This window comes from Nothoprocta perdicaria, unplaced genomic scaffold (genome assembly GCF_003342845.1).
Source record: "Nothoprocta perdicaria isolate Ctin4 unplaced genomic scaffold, notPer1 scaffold_41, whole genome shotgun sequence".
NCBI classification, from domain to species: domain Eukaryota; kingdom Metazoa; phylum Chordata; class Aves; order Tinamiformes; family Tinamidae; genus Nothoprocta; species Nothoprocta perdicaria.
The window spans coordinates 3,323,534-3,344,073 of NW_020455655.1; the positions used below are offsets into that span (position 1 = coordinate 3,323,534).

Below are 20,540 nucleotides of genomic sequence, written 5' to 3' on the forward strand. Positions count from 1 at the left end.
GCAGGTCCTGTTCACTTAGGAAGATGGGAAAGTGTTGTTACCAGGGGTGGAGTGTGCTGGAGTGATGGGAGGATAGTGGATGAGCAGGAGAACATGTTGGGGTTGTAAAAAGGTTGGACCTGATGCGAGAGAATGTGTCAGGTCCAGCTAACAGAGCTGCGTGAATTTATAGGTGTATAAAACAGCTCAAATACCAGGTCATTCGAGTTCTCAAGTGACAGGTCAAAGCTGCAAAGTAGCAAGTATAACACAATTACGGAAATAAGTGCTGGCAAATATTAAAGGTCTGCCCTTATATTTAATAGCATTTAATTTTATAAGCTGTTTTGGATGATATTAAGTAGCTGCTCAGTCACTTAAATGCACACAGAGAAGTCACTACAGAGGCTGAATTACTGGCGTGGTGTTGAGGCAGTCGTGGCTGGGTGGGTGGCTGTTCCTTGGCTGCATCTCTYCAGCCACAGAAATCCGTGTTTGTTACTTACTCTTTGGCTTTCCATGGTTCAAGGGTAAAACTCTGCTTCTGTTTCTCGGGCAGGCACTTCAGCAGCAGGACACCCAAGCCCAACAGTATTCCCAAAGTGATATTCCCAACATTTCTGTCCGGATGGGACCCCCTGGGCCGTGGATTCATGGGGACCCTTTCCAGCTCGCTGTTCGCTCGTGGTGCATTAGGCAGCCGCCCTCCCTGAGCTGTCGTGGTGAATATGGGTGAGCTCCTGGGGCACATGGMGAGCGTGGGGTAAAACCTGTAGCGAAACCAGAGGGAGCTTTGCCGCTGCCTTTGGTGGGGCCAGACTTCATTCACGAAGCATCAGCTGTTGTAACAGATGGAGGAGCCCCTGCAGGCAGCCCACGCAAGAGCCTCACAGACCTGACGCTTCCAGCGTGGAGCACAGCGGCGTGCGGAGCTCAGCCTGCCGGGGCCGAGGCGGCACGAGGCCCCTGCTCTGGGCAGCCCCGTCCCGCGCAGCAAGCGCGGAGCTGCCTCCGTGAGACCTGCACCAGGGCAGGACAGGCTCCCTCTGGCCCAAAGCCACGCGGGCTTTGGGCCAGAGCCACGCGTTCCCTGCCTTCGGAAAGGAGACAGCAGGGAGAGGGAATCCCACCCCATTGTCCTGCYGCAAGCAGAGACGGGTTGAACTAATTCAAACCACACTCCGAACAGAAACTCCTCCCAGGCGGAGACATTTTTTCTGTCAAGTTTCAGCCCTGGGAGAATTTTTACAGCCGAGCAATAAACTTGAAACGAAGGTTAAGGGCCTCGCTAGCTCCAGGCTTCTGACACCAGGAGCGGCACAGGGCAGTGTGTGCCACTTAATCCATAGGAATGTGTCAAGCCTCCCAGCTGCGCATGCCGGGCAGGGAAGAGGTTAATCACCACTGCTGCCCAACAAACATTTCCTAATATTGTCACTTTTTACCCACAAGTTACAATTTCTCTGTTACTATAGAGGCAAGCTGTTGATACTGGATGCATTTTCTGGGTTTTATTCCTTTTTGTCATTTTTCCCATGAACTAATAAGCCACAGTGGATTTGAAAGAATGAGCAAATGCGAACATTATACAAAGCACTTTTATGTTCTATTGACATTTTCTTCCCACCCTAATAATTTAGAGCTGTTAACATAAAAAAAAAAATTAAAGTGATCATACTTCCCATCACTTTCATTTCCCAAGTTTATGARGGAAGAGTCATGAGTAATTTCCCATAGTTATTGTTTGCAGCATAACACATGGTCTCAATTACTGGGGTAAGGAACATAGAAAGGGTTTTGTGGGGATAAATTATTTATCTGTGCATTTCATTCAAAATTCATTTTCCATGCCATAGTTTATATTACACTGAGCAAGCATCATTTTTCTTATATCACTTTATTATCAATATCAGGGCCGCTCTGTGGAGGGCCCTGGGTTACAAGAGGGCAGCTCTGCTTGCTCATTGTTTGGGCATGAAGCATGTGTGGAGAGATCCTCCATCAAATCCTGCCACTGCCACTAAACAAAACTACCCAGAAAGAGGAGATCTAGAAAAATGAAGACTTAACAGGAAAGAAAAAATATGTATACATTGGTATTCACTTTTGTCCTCATTTCCAAGGCAAGTAAAAGAGGCTTGGGGATTGGTCCCYAAAATATGGGGATTTGGTCCAAGCCTACATAGAAAATAATTTCRTGTTTAATATACATTTTCTTTATGGCAGACAGGGGTGCTGCACTTATATTTACACTAATAGTGCCTCAAGATGCCATTTCTGCACTACTAAAATGAATGACTCAAGGTCTTCAGCTAATCTCACCCAGGTGTGAGCGCTGTCCTTGCAGCAGATACACAAACACCTCCTGATAAATTAKTGCTTCCACACAAGTAGCAGGCAAATATCATCGTGTGACTGAAACAGCATGTGCTATAACGCAGCTTTAGTGTATATTACTGCAATTCAGATGTGTCAGAAGAATTATTTATTATTTTAGGAGTTCTTTGTTCTTGCAGTAGATATGAAGACTGTGCTAGTGGCTGGCTGGCTGCTGACCAGTTACACCACTGAAACCCACGGTAAGTGGAGGGTTCATCTACATTCCTCTCTCTAAGACTGCAATTCCAGCTTTTATAAAGGATGAGCAGTGGGCCTTGTGGAAGTCAAACCCAGGATTTCTACCACTTTCACTCAACCTTTCTCTTCAGTCCTCAAGGCACAAGGTTCAGCTGCTTTTTTCATGCCTCATCCAAGTTAAAGACAGTGCCAGATATGAGGTATCGAAAGTTTGGTGGATACACTCTCCTGCCTAAATCCTTTATCAATTGAAAATGGAGAGAAAGTCTCCTCGGGTACCTCTCAGTTTCCCGCCTGCTGCTCCCTGGACTTTTCCTCATCTTACAGGAACTCCCACAGACGGAGACTGCACTTGGGCTTCTGCAGCTCAGGCCTTGTGCTAGGCCATATTTGTACCTTAGGAGTAAAATCAGCTCCGTGTGTTGTGAGGACACTGAGATGCTGAAAAGGTATTGAGGCATCGTTTATGGTAGCTGATTTGAAAACAGGAGACAAAAAATTACGGCAAAAATCTTTCAAGCTGATCTTGCCTTTGGCAAGTACAATTTAAACATGTGGAGTGGAAGTCTGTTAAATTCCTTCTTGCTTGGTTACTCTTCCTTTGAATTCAGTAAATGAGAAACCGCCTTTGAGGATTTATTAATCCACTCTTGATCCTTACCAAGGTTTCATAACGATCCCATTCTGACAAGACTTGTTTTTTTTTCTTTTTRTTTCATTCATTAACTTCTTACTAGCTCTGCAAAAGGTCAGGATTCTCCAAAGGAGAGCCAGCTTCACAGCCCAAAAAATCTTACCAACAGGCTGATCTTTTAAAAAATATTTTTCCCACTAATTATTTCTGCCTGACTGAAAGACTGTAATTTTTTTCTTTTATCTTCTCTGATTTCTTTGACATGGAAAAGGCTGGAGCAGGTCAGTAACTGTGGTGGCCTCATCCACCTCAGGCTTCCGTAGAGGTGGGCGAGGCCGACCAAGACGTTCCTCATCCACAGAAGACTCAAGTACAGCAGGATGGGAGCCAAGGGGAACAGCCTGCATGACTGAGCACAACGAGAAACCTGGACTCATGTAGCAAGGGTGTGAAAACTATCCATCTACCAAGGCTTGAGAACCCATGTTCCTTATTCATCAAGTCTCTGGAAGCTTTAACCACAATCCCTACCGTGTTCTTTGCCTAAGGAGGACAACGCCAGGGAACTATCTGCATCTCCCCTTTACCAGGGGAGAAACTAGGCCAGCGACATCCCTGCCGGTGCCAGGGCACGAAGCCAGGCGGCAGGCGAACTCCGCACTCAGCCTCGTGTTGCAGCCACCAGCTGGGCCGGCCTCTCCTCTCTCCTCCCTCCATCTACATTAGGGCAGACGTGGTACACGAAATCCTGCGTGCAGCTTTCCATGCTTCTCCCAGGGCTTGCTGGCTCAGGAGGGTCTGGTGATGGGGGGAAGGCTTCCCAAGAAAACCAACAACCTCCTGAATTTGGCTGCTGGTGAGGGCAGATGACTCTTGATTCACATCAAACCCTTTGCCAGCAGAGCCAGCACTGCCRCACGGCTCATTCCTTTATTCCTTTATCCTGCTTTCCTGTTGTTTTAGCTCTGCACTGATGTGAATACGGATTGACAGTGCGGTTCTCTTCATACTCCCTGTCTGCTTTGTGTTGGCACCTTGCTTCTCGTTTCCTGTCCACCCCTGTATCACATGTTTCTCACAGAGCAGTAACTTGTGCTATCACCTTCTTCTCCGGATTCAGCATTTATATTCCCAGTTCAGCTGTTCATATTTTGCCTGACATTTGAAGCCAGCTCCTGCTCAAATATTTTCCATCTACAGTTTACATTTGGCGCAAAAAGAAACTCATGATCAAGGAGTTTAATGATGATATATATATATTTTTATTAAAAAGTACAAGTTTATGTCTCCAGCTCATTTTAATGCACCTGAATGAATCTAAAGAAGAGAAATTATCCTCCCTTCTCCATCTTAAAGGTAGCTGCAGAACTGCAGCACTGGAAGGCCAAGATTCATAATACTGTGGGGCATTTCTAGACTGGAGGCAGCAGATGGTCTGAGAACTGGTGTCTCATTGCTCTGGAGCACTGCAGTAAAGGGACACATTTCCTCACCACGCGCTTGGATACGAGCCGTGCTTTAATGCAACGCGGGGATGAGGACCAAGGGTCTCATTAGTGTGCAGAGCTCCTACATTAGTCTGCCCTCAAAATGAAACCATGTAATATGAACTGGATTCTTCTTGCATAAATCAAACAAAGTCCATGCACTCCAGGATCAGGCTTGAAATTGCACGTGGAACTTCATCTGAAGAGCTTGATGAAGACTTAATTATTTGGGAGATTTACTGGCACGACCCAAATGATGAAAGACTGCGTGCTGGTCAGACAGGTGCAGCACCAGCTGAAGTGGAAGAATCCACCCTGCTCCCTCTTGGAGCATCCCGTCCGGGCTCAGTGTCGTGCTGGGATGGGCATCTTGCTTTGGGAACACRTTTCTGTTTCATTTCTTATGAGATTTACCTCTTTGCCCCTGTTATTTTGCTTTTAGGATCAAAATTCGAAATCAAAGTGAAACTCAGCCAAAATGCCAAGATTTCCTGGTTTCAAGTTGAAACCAAGTAAAGTCTCCAAGGTTTGCATGGTTTCAACCTAAAACCATAAATCATTTCTTATTTGCCTAAAATTTGTTCCAAATTTACTGAAAACTTGGCCCAGATTTGCCTGAAACCAAGCCCAGGTTTGCCTGAAACCAAGCCCAGCTTCAGTGAGAGGTTCATGAACCTCAACAAACCTGGCCTGAGCCTTGACTTTGTAATGAAATCCAAAACCAGGGAGTTTCACCTGGTTTGGGTTTGGTTATAAATGTTTCTCACAGCTCTAGTATTTATTATGATTACAGCAACAACATATTTATACAGAGCTACGAGCGCACACACAAGATTGCAAAGTGAAAAATTCCAGACAACTTTCCCAGCTGTCCGCATTTACAATCTGAATAAAACCCTGAAATACATCTACAACCAAACCTCAATCCCACATGGCCTATTTAAAAAAAAAAAAAAAAAAAAAAAAAATTCCTGGGTTGTCACAGAAAAACCAAAATCACCCTGAAGAACCTCGTAATGGAATGATAGGAATAGGGAGTCCACCTCCAAAGAAAACAGCGCGGACGGGCTGTTTTCCTGGCTGTCCTCGTGAAGCCGCCCGAGACGAGCTGGGCGCCGCCGGAGCCAGGCCCGGCTCATCAGCACTGTCACTTCTGATTACCTCGCGCRGGCTGCTGACCTCCACACTCACCCGGCAGCTTTTTCCAGCAGGACGCTGCCGGTACTGCCCCGGTTGCGCTGTTCCGTTATTTTGCTTYTTTAACCCGCGCTGCACGGAGGAGCGCAGGGAACCGCTCGCTGCCGAGGCCGCCGGGCTGGGGCCGGGCAGGTTTTGCTCGCGGGACGGTCCCTGTGGCGGCCCAGCCTCCAGCCTCACGGTGCCAGGGCCTCCTCCGAGGGCCTCCCTGCGGACGGGGCCGGGCTTGGTCTGCCCTCTGCGGCCGCGGTGCTGCTGTGGGTGGTGAAGCGCTTGCCTACGTGCTCTGCTGAGGCAGAACATCTGTTTCTTGGTTGCCGCTCTGTAACGCGGGGATGACAAAACATATCCCAACCTCACAGGGTGCAGCGAGGCTCAGCGCTCACGCCTGGAGGCRCTTGCATCCTGCACCCCCGGGAGCCACAGAGACGCTCCTGAACATCGCGCTGAGCAGACGTCAACCTGGGTGCTGAGGCAGAYGTGGGGCTGGGCAGCATGGAAGAACCCAGCACGCAAGAGACGAGGAGGAAGAAACCCCAGACCGGCCAAGGCAGGGCCAGCGCGGGGCTCAAACCCCCCCAGTTTGAGCAGAGCCGCCGCTTCCAGCCCCAGCAGCACGACACAAGTATTGCAGAAATGGCGGAGACACTAAATCAAACCCTGCACTGATCCCTCTGGCCTCTAATTCAAAATAGAGGGTTTCCTTGTCGCAACAGCGAGGTTAAGAAGAGCAGCCTTACCTTTCTTTCATACCCAGGTAGCAGTGGCAGCACTGTGCACAGTATGAGCCCATTAACACTGCTCAGAGCAAACCCTTGTGGGCCAAAGTGGTCCCATCATCAGAATCCTAGAGCAGCACAAGATGAAAATGGGAGCCTAAAAACTCCTTTGTAGCAAGTATTAACTTTTAAAAGACGAGCGAATGGTTCTGAAATGCCAGAGGGCCCATCCCCATGCCCATCSCAGAGGAGCTTGTGTCACCCTTACCTGCCATGGCTCTGTGTCCTGGTGGTCCCATCCTGGTGACGGGAAGGTGCAGCCGGTGCCAGGCAAAGGTCAGGGCGTCCTGTCCCGATCTGTGCTGAGGACTCCTGCCTAGATGAGATCTCCCAAAGCATAAAGTTGAACATCAATTAGAGTGCAGAATATTTATCTGACGGAAAACCTGCGCGTGACCCTAGAGGTTAGTTTGGGACCTGTTCTAAGAAAGCAAACACCTTGGGTTCTTTGAAAGCCGGCTCAAAAGGGAGACTGTGGAAACAGCCACGTTCTGCCAAAGTACACAGCAGCTGTCAAGTTTACAAGAGACTCTTACAACACACAACAAGAAAATGATTTCATATGTACAGAAACAAGCCATCTTTGTTGAGCTCCATGTTAACCAAAAGTTATACTTACTGCATGCATGCATATATGCTGAMTCATGTGCACAACCACAACTGAGGGAAAGCACGTGGCTATTTCAAATAACTACAGTTTTTTTACTATTTCCTTGAATTTGAAAAACAGTCTTGAACTGCAAATGCAAACACATTCAAAAAGACCCCGAGTTCAGTGTACCAAGGCCTTAGAGCTGAATCTCACTGTCAAACCAAAGGCAGGAAACTATTTTGTTGAAAATCATCCTTCTGGATAAGCACTTTTTAGCTGCTGGTCTTATGCAATGTTATCGTGCACCTCTGTGCTCTGTGGAGAACCTAGGAGAACTTCAGGAACTCCAACTATTATATATAACTATATACATATGGTAACTAGAACTGGCAGACATAAAAGACATCCTAGTTCAGGATCACCACTGCAAGGAGAAAGATGAATAATGACCAAAGGGGATTTGCAGCGATGTGCAGACAACACGTGCCGAGCACTAAACTAAGCAGCTTTTGGCATGAGGTCTTATAAAGCAGCTTAAATCTTAAACCAACTATAACTGGCAGTATCCTCATAGCTCCTTCTGAAAYCATTCTTCTCAGTTCCTCTTGATACTTACAGGCTGGAGACAAAAAGACCCAAATCATTCAAATGATACACTTAATCATAAACGATACAGTTTTACACACTGCCACCGGGCATTAAAAACATCCCCAACCTGTTGAAATTAGAGTGCCATGTAAAACTGTAAAGCATTGGTTATATTTTGCTCTAGTTATCCAACACACCGGGAGAACACACTGTTCAAGATTTTGGCATGCTAATTAATGAAGTCTAAACACAGTCTATTAAAAATATCAATTTGACCCTGTGCACCAGTTCCTTTATATACAGGTAGACTTGTTGCACAGAAGAATCCATGAGCTGAAATCTAATTACAGAAAACAATACAATTGGGGTGAATTATTACAGTACATTTCCCTTCTCAAGCCCAATGTATGTTCYCTCTATCCAATCCATAGTTTCATGGTGTTCTGCTGACAGACAGACAAGGCACTTGCATATGAAAGAACATCAGCTCTTCACACAGTTCCCTCCATTTTAACCCAACCACAGCCTGTGATTACTGTCAGTATTGGATTAGTGCTTTGTAAACAAATTTGCATTATTCAATAGCAGCTGCTGAAGTGGAGGTAAAGAATTGAGTATTTTCAACAAGTCAGTTCTAGCAAAAAGAGACTTCTCAAATGAATTAAACATGTTTTCTGAATAATAATTTAACTTCCAGTTTTGCCTGTTTTGGCTATCAGAGTTACTGATTGACAAGATTATTTAGGTCAAGTCACTGGAAATGTTTTAACTTGCTTTTTGGAGCCACACAATAWTTTCATAAAATTCCACTGCTGTTTAGACGTGTGAAGGTTTCTCTATTTCTTCCTTTCTTTCCTTGCATGAAGAACGAACAAAAGACAGCTGCAAACCTCCACAAAGAGGTCGGCTGTGCACACTGACAGACGCCACCTCTCCTGCCAGGAATGCATGAAGCATTAGAATCCAGTCTATCCTACTTCAGCAAGAACACAAGGCCACAGAATAAACTAAAAAAAGAACTGTTTTATTGTGACATTTATGACATTGAACCCTCTTTGATATGAATGATTATGGGTACTCTTGACACGTTACATAATGTCATGGTGTAGGATGGCACTGATTGTCATCTGACTTTTGAGAATGTTTAATGGTCCCTATTGACCTCAGTGCATTTTGGTAAGTCACAGAAACTTTATCATCAGGTTTGTGTATACAGTTAACAAGTAGTTGGTCTTATAAGCACCATTACAAACCCTCACATTAAGGGTATTATTAATCTAGTTTACAAATGCTTCATTGATAAAAATAGCATGATTACAGTATACACACACTTAATTTACATGTAATGTATTATAGGCATAACTGAGATAAACTACTGAGCTAACTTTGGTTGATTGAAGTATTTAGACTGAATAATGGCAATTTTGGCTTCTAAGTTGTGTAAATATTACAGTGCATTTATAAATCTAGGTTGAAAATTTACTAGCACCAAATGGATATCATAAATGGCTGACCTAGTAAGTTGTAGTTGGAGAAGCGAAGTTTAAGTATTACAAAAATAGAGCTGTCCATCAGTTGAAAGCGCATTCATGTACCTCTGCTGAAATGATGATGTGTCTCAGCATCAGTGGCCAACTTCCAATGGTAAAAGTCCCAGTTTTCGAGATTCAGCATATCAAGGTAGCTCAGCTACACTTAAAAGCCTGAGAAAGTGGTTGTTTGAGCTAGGGTATTCATCCTGTACCTTGTTTATGTAATAGTATAGTAGTGCTTGTTCATACCAATGTACTCATGTGAGATTGTACCTATGATATGGAGAATCTTGGGAGGAATATTCAGTCCTACCTATCTATCTTTGGTTTAATTATTTGGTCTTTGGTTGATGAATTAATGAAGCAATATCTGAATTTTCATTTTCAGGTTATCTCCCAGCTCACCACTGAGGTAGTCTTTGTCATGTTTCTCTTCAAGCTGGTTAAGTTCCTTCCTTTTATAGAGTGGAATACTACTGATTTGTAATGAATAGTTTCCAGGCACTGGCTTCTTCTTTGTGAAATGAAGGTAACTTATCCCGTCCTTCTTATTGATTCTAAAGAAACCATCTTCATTTCCGGAGTCAATTAAATATCGGTTATGGTTTGTCAGTGTGGTGAGGGCTGGAAGCAGCTCCAGGATGCGGTCCTTACTGCTGAGCTCCGAGATGTTGATGGAGAAGACTGCTGCTTTCTCAATGTCCCAGCTGGCGAGACTGATGGGTGGCTGCAGCTCTTGCTGATCCTGCGCAAGAACAGAGGATGTCAGCTCGCTTTGTCAGAGCGCAGAGGCCTGTGTATTTCTCACCGAGTTCACACAGTGTTAATAGAACAGATTTTAAGGGAGGTCCTGTATATGTAGTAGGACATAAGGCAGTCTAGCTGCAGAAAGACTTATCAGAAAAGCACCAACATCTTTGTCCCCACCATGTGTGGGTGACGTGGGAAGCGCTGCCTGGCAGGCGACGGCTGYGTGTGCTCAGCACCTCTTGCCGCTCTCCAGCACCCAGTGAAGACAGACCCTCCTCCTCCTCTGCTGGGAGGAAGGACAAGCTGAAGGGAACTATGATGTGGGGTACAGCGTGGTCTGGGGGGCAGCACCACGGGCGCAGGTGGGAGAAACGGAGGTTCTGYGGAGGCTGCYGGGCCTCTGCGTGAGTCCCGTGTGGAAGGGCACTGGTTGGGAACATGTTTTTCAACAAAAGCACCTTACACTGCAGTGGCRGAATGGTAACATTTCAGCCAAAATATTTCCATTTGGAAAGCGAGGGAATGTCTCCGTTTCCCCAGAGACAAGTGCTCTTATCCAGCACCAACCACAGGGAGCTCCGAAGCACTTGGAATGAACATTGCTCACAACCCCAGCGGCCGCTGTGCCCGGTACCGATGGCCCTCGCTGCTGTGGGGCCCTCCCCTGCCGAGCAGAAAGCTGGACTGCCCACGGAGACACCCACGGAGCCTCCCACGCGGCTCCCGTGACCGCCGGGAGCACAGAGCACCCTTTGGTGGGGCAGCAATGGCAGCCTCGGGTCCTGGATGGGACACATTTGCACACGCAGACACACACACACACACACACACACACACACACACACACGCACGCTTTCTCAGCTGAATTACAGATATCTGAATGTTCTACAGAGCTGCTTCCTCTCACCAGGTCATGGCACACGCCTTCACCTACAGCACCATCGTCTCTGACTGCATAAACCAGTGTGAAGTCAAATGACTGTGGCCTGGTGAACCTCCTCCTACCATCTGTTCAGTTTGTAAAAGTGTGTATATAATCAGTGTGAATTAGCCTGATGTCCAGTGACGGGTGCTGCACGTTGGACTTGGTCATTAGCCTGGGCATTTTGGACCTTATGCTACCAGAAGTTAAAATAAGCCAATCTTGCACCCCAAGCATTGTAAAGAGTTTTAATTTTGCACCAGAGAGACTATGGTAACGTTACACATTAAAGATCAGGCTTCTATGGTGACTTCTGCACTCACGCTGAGGTGCAATGCTGGAAGCTGGCAGCTTCTGGGCAACTTTGTGGCAAGCAAACTGAAGAACAAACAGGATTACAACAGTCTGGAGGACAGGGTCTCACTGCTGGGAAGCAACAAACTCCAGGAGGAGGAGTTTGATGAAGGATTTGCTTTCCTTTAATGCTGTTTGAGAAATGTTTGATAAGAACTAAAGGAAAATTCACTCACTCTGGCGGGGGGTGGGAATAAAAGGATGTGTATCCTTTACGTAAAGACAAAATTTGTAAACACAGCAGGCAGGTTTACATGTAATATCAGTGCTAACATCACTTCTTATTGGTATTATTTGGTGAGCACTGCCATAGGTTTTAAGCACGTTGCTGACCTGCCGTGGTCCCACTCAGAGACAAATGGAAACGGCCCCAGGTCCCAGCAGCCACACGAGGAGCTCTTCTCCTGAGGAGGAGGCCTCTTCTCCTGCCACCCCGGCCAGCAGCGGAGCGGCCGGGCAGCCCGGGGGGCTGCACCATGAGACCCAGCAGCGGCTGCAGCAGCAGCGGGAAGCTCTGGGCTCCCTCCAGCTCTGCCATTTGTTGCTGTGTTTGCTTTGGAGAGGCTTCCAGCACCGGACACACCATGGTCCTGCTTGGCTGGGGGTCCCACCACTTGGATCAAGGTGTTCTGTCTTCCCAAGGTCACACGAGTGTTTTACACACCCGCTGCCCTCCGACAGCAGGAGACCTTGGCTGGTGGTGGTGCTGCCTCCTACAGAGCAGGGTGAGTGGGAGTTTAGTTTCCGTGCTTGACACGGCACTGACACTCGGCATGAAAGGCCTTCGGAGCACGACCTTCGCCTGCTGTCACTGAACAGCTTCGAAAAACCCCCACAGAACTTGGTGCTCAAAAACAGCTCTTTGGTCTCCTCCGGGGTCTAGTTTTTCCTGTGGGATTCTTTTCTGGGACACTGTCTTCTGTGACTGGCTTCCACAAGACAACCCAAACCCTTTCACCCAGGGAGGCCATTTACCTCTGCTTCGTTTGCAGTTTCATTAGCGCTTCGGCGCTTTCTTCCTCTCTTGTGGTACCCATTGATTTTGCATTCGTAACAGGCTTCGGGCGAGAGGGAGTTGTCATCTACTTCTCCGCTGACAGGTAGCTCTTGCCCTTGACCTCTGCCTAGCCCAACTCCAGAAACGCAGTGTCTGAGGAAAGAAGAAATCCGGATTAATTCCAGTAACACATACACTTCTGCAAAAGTTAAATTTAGAAGACACTGAATACAAACAATAATAAAACAACCATGTTGCACTGTTTTCCCAGGAAACATTTCTACTGAAGTCAAGAGGCAAAATTCTCACTGAATCACAATTCAAYCAGCTCTTTGATTTCAAGAATCTGGCTCCTTGAGGCTTTGCCTAAGAGAGACCTGCCAATATTTAACAGTTCTAAAAACACAGGCTTAAGCTCTGAGAAGTTGTTATTAATTCCTGGCATCTAACCTGGAACGCATTGAAAGAGACCAATTTTCAGGAAGTGCTGAAAAATCTGAAAATCAGGTCTTTCATAATGTGTCCCAAGTGAGCATCCCAAAGCTTTTAGTCACTGCTGAAAATTTAAGCCACAGCCTTTATGCCTTCCATTTCAGTGCTTTGTCCTAACACACCTGGTGGGATCACTGAGAATTGGTTTTCTTGATAAAACAGTTATTTAATCAAACATGATTCACTTGGAATATGTAAAATATGGAATGTACAGAAACACAAGATGATAACAAAACCGTCACTGTAAATGGTGGATGAAAGCACTTGAAAGTATTATTTTACTCTTGAGTCGGTGGGCGGGTGTTTTTCTTGCTTGTTGCTGTTGAGTTTTTCTTTGTTTTCGGTTTTGTTTTAGACAAGCAGTGGGCTACAGATCACAAGGAGAGGCACAAGCTCCGGGGCGGCCTGGAGACCCTGCCTCGCTGCTGGGGAGCATGGCAGGGAGCAGAGAGGAGCTGCAAGAGACATTATTGAGCCAGGGGGCCCAGCACCAAATTTCCTTGGGGAGCAAAACCATGCRGCTCCCTTCCCTGTTTGCTCTCCCCTGCCTCCGCTCCAAAACAGGCAGGTGTGGGAAGCTTGAGCACCTCCACGATCCCATCCCTTTTTCACTGGCACGTCTGCCTGTGGTTCTGCAGCTCCACACTACAGAGAAGGGAGCAGATCGTGTCCCCTTAATGTCCATTAGTTTAAAATGAGAATCCCTTACCCTTGTCCTATTCTGAAGTAACCAGGTGGACATCCACAGACGTAGCCACCTTCAGTATTTGAACACCCATAACTGCAGGGGGCTTGTGCAGAACCGCATTCATTGATATCTTGGCAACCTCCACTAAACTGTTCATACTGAAATCCGGTAGGGCACATACATTTATAGCTTCCCAAAGTATTGTGGCAAGATGCTCCTCCACAAATGTGTGCACTGAGGCATTCGTTTTCATCTGGAAAGGAAGCAGAAGACACCACGTTAGCGTTTGCTCTCAGCTCCGGGCTGCCCTACCCCTTGCGGAAGGGCCGTGTGTGACTGTCACCATCGGCGCCGCTGCTCGAGGCTTTTACAAGCCCTGAGACCCCCTCCCTGTGCGGGACCGGGGGGGACAGGTAAGGCACAGGAGCAAGCAGCATAAAGGCAGTGGTGGGTATGAAAGACTGAGAGGATCCGGGCCAGCCCTTTCCCAAACTTCACAAGAAAGGCACTGCAGGAGTGCAAGGTCAGTTCGGGCTGGTTTATTGTAAATGTTAAATAAAATAAAATAGTTATGTTATCTTGTTAAATATAGTTGATAGGAGTCTTTTCTCTGATGAGTTCAATTGCTCTGAAGAGCCCCGAGTGCTRCGGTCTGTGCAAGTGCAGCCACCTAGGGTGTCTGTGGGAGCCCACGCAGCAGACGCTGCCCCTGGTCACTGCAAGGACAGCGCACCGAGCAGCATCTCTGACCTGAGCATCTAGACTGTGGGAGAAGTAGTGCTGGTCCTGAACATGATTGTCCTTTTCTGAACAATGGGGCTATTCTTGTTTGAAAGCAGTGTTCCTTGCAGTGTGATTTATGGCACGGTGCACGGCAGCACTGCCTGGGCAGGGGATGCAGTCACACACAGCACAAGGCTTGGGAGGAACCAAAGCATTCTTCAGTGATTATCTAAGTATGTGTTGCAGCAACATCAAAAGTCCCTGAACAGTTCATTAAATAAGCTAAAAAAGACAGAAACTGTTTGCAGAGCTTCGATTGCCAAGTAATATGAAGGAAGTATCTTGGAAAAAACTGTTTCTTAGATTCTTCCCCTGTGGTACACCCAGGAGATCTGATAAGTATCTTAAGCCTATACAGTTACAGACATTACAGTTGGAACATGTGGAGACCACAAGGTGTTGAAACCYGGTCTACAGGAGTTTTAGCATCAACTTGGAGCAATATTTTAATTGCCATCACTAGGTCCTCATACCTAACACAGCTCAACTCACAGCAATTACAACTACACCAAAATCACAAGTTTGGGCCACAAGGAGCTGTACCATGAGGAGATTTGCTCCTCTGCTGAGCCCCACGCCAGCCTGAATGGCTGGAGCTCTGTCTGGGTAATTGTTGGAAGAAAAAATATGAAAAAAGTGGAGGAAAAACCAGGTACACAAGGCCTGGATAAAGTGACATTGTGYCGCCAGGTGTAGCACAACTGAGCGAGCTGCATTTCTTCATATTCTGCAACATCCACCAGCAAGCACACCTGGGAGTGCTGAAAATGCAGGTTCTTATCTACAGGCTTATTAGTTTTTTATAATGCAGATTAATTTTGAATTTAACCCAAAATTGTGCGAACCTAATTAGTATTTTAGAAAGCCACCCTACTTTTCTATTCCCTTCCTGTTCACTTCTATGTAATAGGCACTGAGGGCTGGAGCACAAGCAGGCAAATGTCACAGCAAGGACTGAATAAAATGTCAGGAAGTTTGGTAAGCATAATTAAAAGCAGAGACCTCCCTGGAGCACCACAATGATAACAACCAAAGGCATTTTTATGTTTCCAAAAGCAAAGACAGACAAACAGAGAGTTATGATGCCATCCGTTCTCAAAAGGTCATCATGCAGATCTCCARCTCTCCATGCAAGAGCAGCTTGTAGGAAGCCCATTAAATGCAACTAAAAATGCCCATAATTGTCACTAGCAGAAACAGGACTCCCGTCTCTCGTGTTTGAGCATGGTGTGTTCATGCTGCTCTGTTGAAGCAGTGCAGAGACACTCTGCACGGCTTCCACAGAGGACCCGTTTCCTTCTGCTCGTCATGCTCAGCAGTAACACTCTGCACATGCAGCCTCATTTGTGAGAGCTCACAGACTTGAGACACAACCAAAGCTTAAAGAGGGAAGAAACATGCATTTTAATTGACCAGTGTGTTTACTTTTTAGCACAAGTAAGGAACACTACCCTTTGCTATTTATAACTGAAAAAAGTGTCCTGTAAGCACATCTTACAAACTGCATCCCAACRCTTACAGAGAAGCATCTTTAGGCAGATTGCAGCAGCCTTGCTGAATTACGTAATTCAAGATTTAATTTGCAAAGGAACAGGCTCACACACAACAACCTTCCTCTAGTTGTCCTTAAATCGATAAAAGCACAGCAACAGGATGATTTTAAGAGAGTTTTAAATGAGTTAGGCCAGAAGTTTAATATTACACTCTAACAACCCAGGCTTGTGAGTTTGCTTCTGCCAGGGTCCTACCATCAGGTCGCAGACAGGAGCTGTGTCTGAGTGCTGCATGAGTCAGGCATCCTGTGTCTGGGTCATGAAGTATGCGAGCAATAACAGCTCCCTCCAAGTCAATACAACTTCCCTCAACACCCTCAAGGATGAGCTTGTGCTTAAATACTTCACTGAATCAAGGTCTTGGCTAGTGAGTGTTTCCTATCAGCTTTGCTTTTTGCCAGAGGATACATTTATAATGAAACTTCACTGAACTTTCTAAATCATACTCAGAAAAAAAGTACATGACATACTGTCCCACCACTCCTCATTTCTTTCTGCTAATAAATGTAATGCACATTTTAATGTACAAATTTCAAAAGGTGACTTGCCAACACATTGGTTCCATTGGTAATGCTGGAGATATCCTTGTGGGCAGCTACACCTGTATCCTCCAATTATATTCTGGCAACCATGCTGACACCGGTGGTTTCCATCACATTCATCAACATCTAAAAAAAGAGAGATACACTTTCAATTCTGGGAAATAAGCTGAAATTATGCTATATTCAAAAACCGTACTACACAAGATCATATATAGTCATGTACCATATATATTCCAGTATCTTCCAAAACACTGGCTAGCCTTTGGAGAACCCTTCAGGTTCAGATTTCTGGCTCTACAATAAGTGGAGTAAAATCAATTTGTACATGGGACCAGCAGGCCCTTCCCACTGCTCCCAGTTAGTAGCAAAGTGCTCCCTGGCTTGTACCTGAGCATCCAACACAGGAGTCCCAGCATATCTGGTTTCAAAGCAAACTAATCTCTGTCCCAGGAGAGGGCTCTCGAGTGTTTAGGAGCTGAGAGGAAGTCTGCAGCCCTTGCACTATCTGTTCAGCAAGTTGTTTAAACTAGCAAGACTTCCTGTCCTCAGTGGGTGCCTTGGAAATTCAAGCAGGATTCAACAGAAGTTCACTGAACTTATGATGTGAAACCAAAACACTTCAGACTAAAGCATAAATTACAATTTCCACAGAAAATTTCTGTCCAGCTCTTTAGTACTCAGGATTAAATCTATGCATTCAGGCCTGTGGAGAGCAATATCCCTTTGTTCCTAGCTTTCCATACTCGCACACAATCTACATGTGCTCACCCCATAGGTCCTCCTTGGATGACAGTATGACAGGAGAAGACCAAGGAAGCAAGAGAAGACCAAGTTACACACATTGTGTGCTTCACCTACCTTCACAACTAAGCCCAGTTTGATCGAGCGAGAAGCCACGCTGACACTCGCAAACAAAACTTCCTGGCGTATTCTGGCAAATGCCCTTTGCTCCACAGAGATTGATTTCAGTAGCACATTCATTGTTATCTAAAGGAACCCAAAACCTTAGTGTTAGTTTTTATGATTAGTTGTGAAGATGACATTTAGCAATGCTGACAATGAGCAAACTGTGACAAGCCACGGAGAAACATTAGCACTGAAGTCATCTTACTGGTCTCTCCAGTTCCTACTTTGCTCTACAGAAGGAGAGCTGGTATTGCATTTCAAAACACAAATAACAGCTCTGGGAAGAGAAATGTTTCCTTTGTTCACCAAGGATCTGGAGCTTGACAATTGTGTTTTCACCTGTAAATTCATACCCATACCACAGCATCAGACTGCTGCAGACCAGATCCAACTTGCTGAGCAGAAACAAACACAATGTTTGCAGGAAATAGTTTCATGTGACATTTCCACAAGCCTAATGGATATCTGTTTAAAGGACACCTGCAGAAATGTGTATCTATTAAGTGCTTTTAATTTAAAGGATCCTTGACRTGGCCACCAGTGTGGGACTTGCATTCCCCCCCGTCTTACCTATGCAGGCCGTATGGTGCTGAGTGAACCCAGGAGGACATTTACAGGTGAAGCCCCCGATAGTGTTGACACAGAGGAACTGGCAGTTGTGCTGCTTTGTTGCACATTCATCAAGATCTAAAAGAGAAGCAGACATTTTTCACATGCGCTCCCTATGGAAAGGTCAACAGTCCCACTAGATTTAAACAGAAGGGACTGCAAAGAAGTGACATATCAAACAAAGCCTTATAAATCTATGCCTCACGCTCCATACTGGCTTCAAGTTCCTCCCGCATACAGTGGCTGGGACTTTGGAGTCATATTAACATAGAATAACAGCAACCATTCCCATCTTTCCAAAAGACACAATTACCAAATAAATATCTGCTTTTGTTGCAGTCTGTAAAACAGAAAGCTCCATCTTCCCAAGAACCRATGTCAGACTACAGAACAGTGTTGCACTGAAGAATGCTGTTACGCCAGAAGAAGTATTTAAATGCTAATGACAGAGTAAACTGTTATTCCCAGTTCCAAGGTTAGAAGTCCTGCTCTAACTTGTGTGGGTTTTAGTTAGAGCTTTGCTACCAAGATACAGAAGTAAATAAAAATATAATGAACATTATTTAATCTCTGCTGCACTGCCGTCCCTTACCCAGAACGCTGCAGAGGTGGAAGGTTAAAACTTTGTTGAAGCTGGGCAAGATTCTGCAAACCCTGTTCATCTTTTTGGTGCAGATCATTAGAGTTACTATAATTAGCAGCTACTAAGACACATTTATCATCGAAAAATACAGCTTAAATCAACATGCTTACCACTATAAAACAACCGTTTATACCACCGCCTCCCAAACCTTTCACAACATCTGCTATCAGCTTGAAAAAAATTCCAGRGGATCTACTGTTCATCCGTATTATCCACTTAATTAAAACATCAGCTCCATCCTATACAAGCCATTTTCCACTGTCTTTAGTGGGAATACACAAATCAAGCAGGCAAATTTACATCATCTAAATGATGGACTGGTTCTTGGACTGGTATTTGCTGTTAAAATTCAGAATTTCTGCAGTAAACTCTTTTTTTCTCACTTTTTACCTTTGCAGCTTCTCCCATCTTCTTGGAGGATGTACCCTTTTGGACATGAACACTGGAAGCTGCCCTCTGTGTTCTTGCAGATGAAATTGCAAGGTTTTGGTGACTCATTACATTCATTTAGATCTAAAAAAGGAAAAAGCAAACACCTCAATGAGGATAAACAAGATTTGTGGTAATATTTTTTAATTATGCTCAGGAGATAACAGATGGAAATTCCATAAATTTGCTCAAGGATGACAATTCCTTTTCTCATTTTTCAAAGTTTCTGCTCCTCCTTCTCCAAGATATCTGCCAGTAATAAACTTAACTACACAACATAACAAAAAACCTACCAATGCAAAGAGTGCCTGTTATGTCTGTAGTATAGCCAAGATTGCAATGGCAACGGTAAGATCCTCTCTCATTGATGCATTCCCCGTTGCGACAGACATCATGAATAACCTTGCACTCATCAATATCTGCAATTAAATAGAGGTTACTTCAAAAAGGGAGAACATGAGCACCGTATTTCATCCAATTTCAGTAGTCCCTTATGACCTGACATGAAAAACAAACAAAAACATTCTACGTAAAAATAACACAAAATCATAAAGTATTTCATATACCACGGAGAAAAAATAAGCAAGAAGGCATGGAAACTAGAGCTGACTGCRTATTAGCCTCTGTAAATAAATAAACCCCACTTTGCTTTCATACCAAACAGCTCTTAATCAGTGCTTACTGATTACCATGCACTCCAACAGGAGGGTGCAGATGCCCACGCAGCTGTGTGTCAATCACTCAGCATGCAAAACTCCATGTGAGGAAGAACAACTTTCCTGCAAGGGTGACAGAGCCCTGGAACAGGCTGCCCAGGGAGGCTGTGGAGTCTCCTTCTCTGGAGATCTTCCAAACTCGCCTGGATGCCGCCCTGTGCCACGTGCTCTGGGTGTCCCTGCTGGAGCAGAAGGATGGGACTAGATCATCCCTAGAGGTCCCTTCCAACCCCAACCATTCTGTGATTCTGTGACCTATGAAGGTGGCCAGSAGCCCTGGAGCGGGTGGGCGCTGGGTCACCAGTGCCGGTGCCTATGCATCCTCCCCCACCACCTCCTGCAGCCTCTGCACACAAAAACATGCAAAATATTGGGACTGGTATTTGAAGTGCTTAGCAGCATTCTCTTTAAGGAATTCACGACATTCAAATGGGCAAAAAGCAAGAGTTATTAAACATCACAGTCTTGCATTGCATAACACAGCCTTTAAGTGGAAAGCCAGTACCTGCTCCATTAGACATGTATCCTCGGCCATGAGGGCAAAGCTTTTTGAAGGCCACGGTGCCTGGGAAGGGGCAGACCTCACAGTTTGGCCCCCAGCCTCGGCCACCGTCGCAGCAGCATTCAGACTTGGTGACAGAGTTCCTGTTGCTTGATCCGATTTGACACATACTTTGTAGCACTTCAGTGAAGCAGTAGCCCTCCCTGTTGTCTGGAAGACAAATTATGCATCACACAGAATCCTAATGGCGATGACCTTCAGAGGGTCATGAGATATTAGGAATTTAGTC

The 20,540-nt window shown here is 45.6% G+C and overlaps 1 protein-coding gene across 1 annotated transcript in view; it reads right to left on the minus strand.

The window, feature by feature from the left end:
- Positions 1-8,846: 8,846 nt before the first annotated feature.
- Positions 8,847-20,540, minus strand: part of FBN1 (fibrillin 1) — a 137,191-nt gene continuing 125,497 nt past the window's right edge. Inside the window, exons 57-65 of the mRNA XM_026045677.1 lie at positions 20,255-20,461; positions 19,327-19,452; positions 18,995-19,117; positions 17,923-18,039; positions 17,305-17,433; positions 16,453-16,572; positions 13,590-13,821; positions 12,367-12,541; positions 8,847-10,110 (exon numbers count right to left, since the gene is read on the minus strand). Of these exons, the coding sequence (XP_025901462.1) occupies positions 9,721-10,110; positions 12,367-12,541; positions 13,590-13,821; positions 16,453-16,572; positions 17,305-17,433; positions 17,923-18,039; positions 18,995-19,117; positions 19,327-19,452; positions 20,255-20,461 (1,619 nt within the window). The 3' untranslated portion in view covers positions 8,847-9,720. The remainder of the gene's footprint in view (positions 10,111-12,366; positions 12,542-13,589; positions 13,822-16,452; positions 16,573-17,304; positions 17,434-17,922; positions 18,040-18,994; positions 19,118-19,326; positions 19,453-20,254; positions 20,462-20,540) is intronic.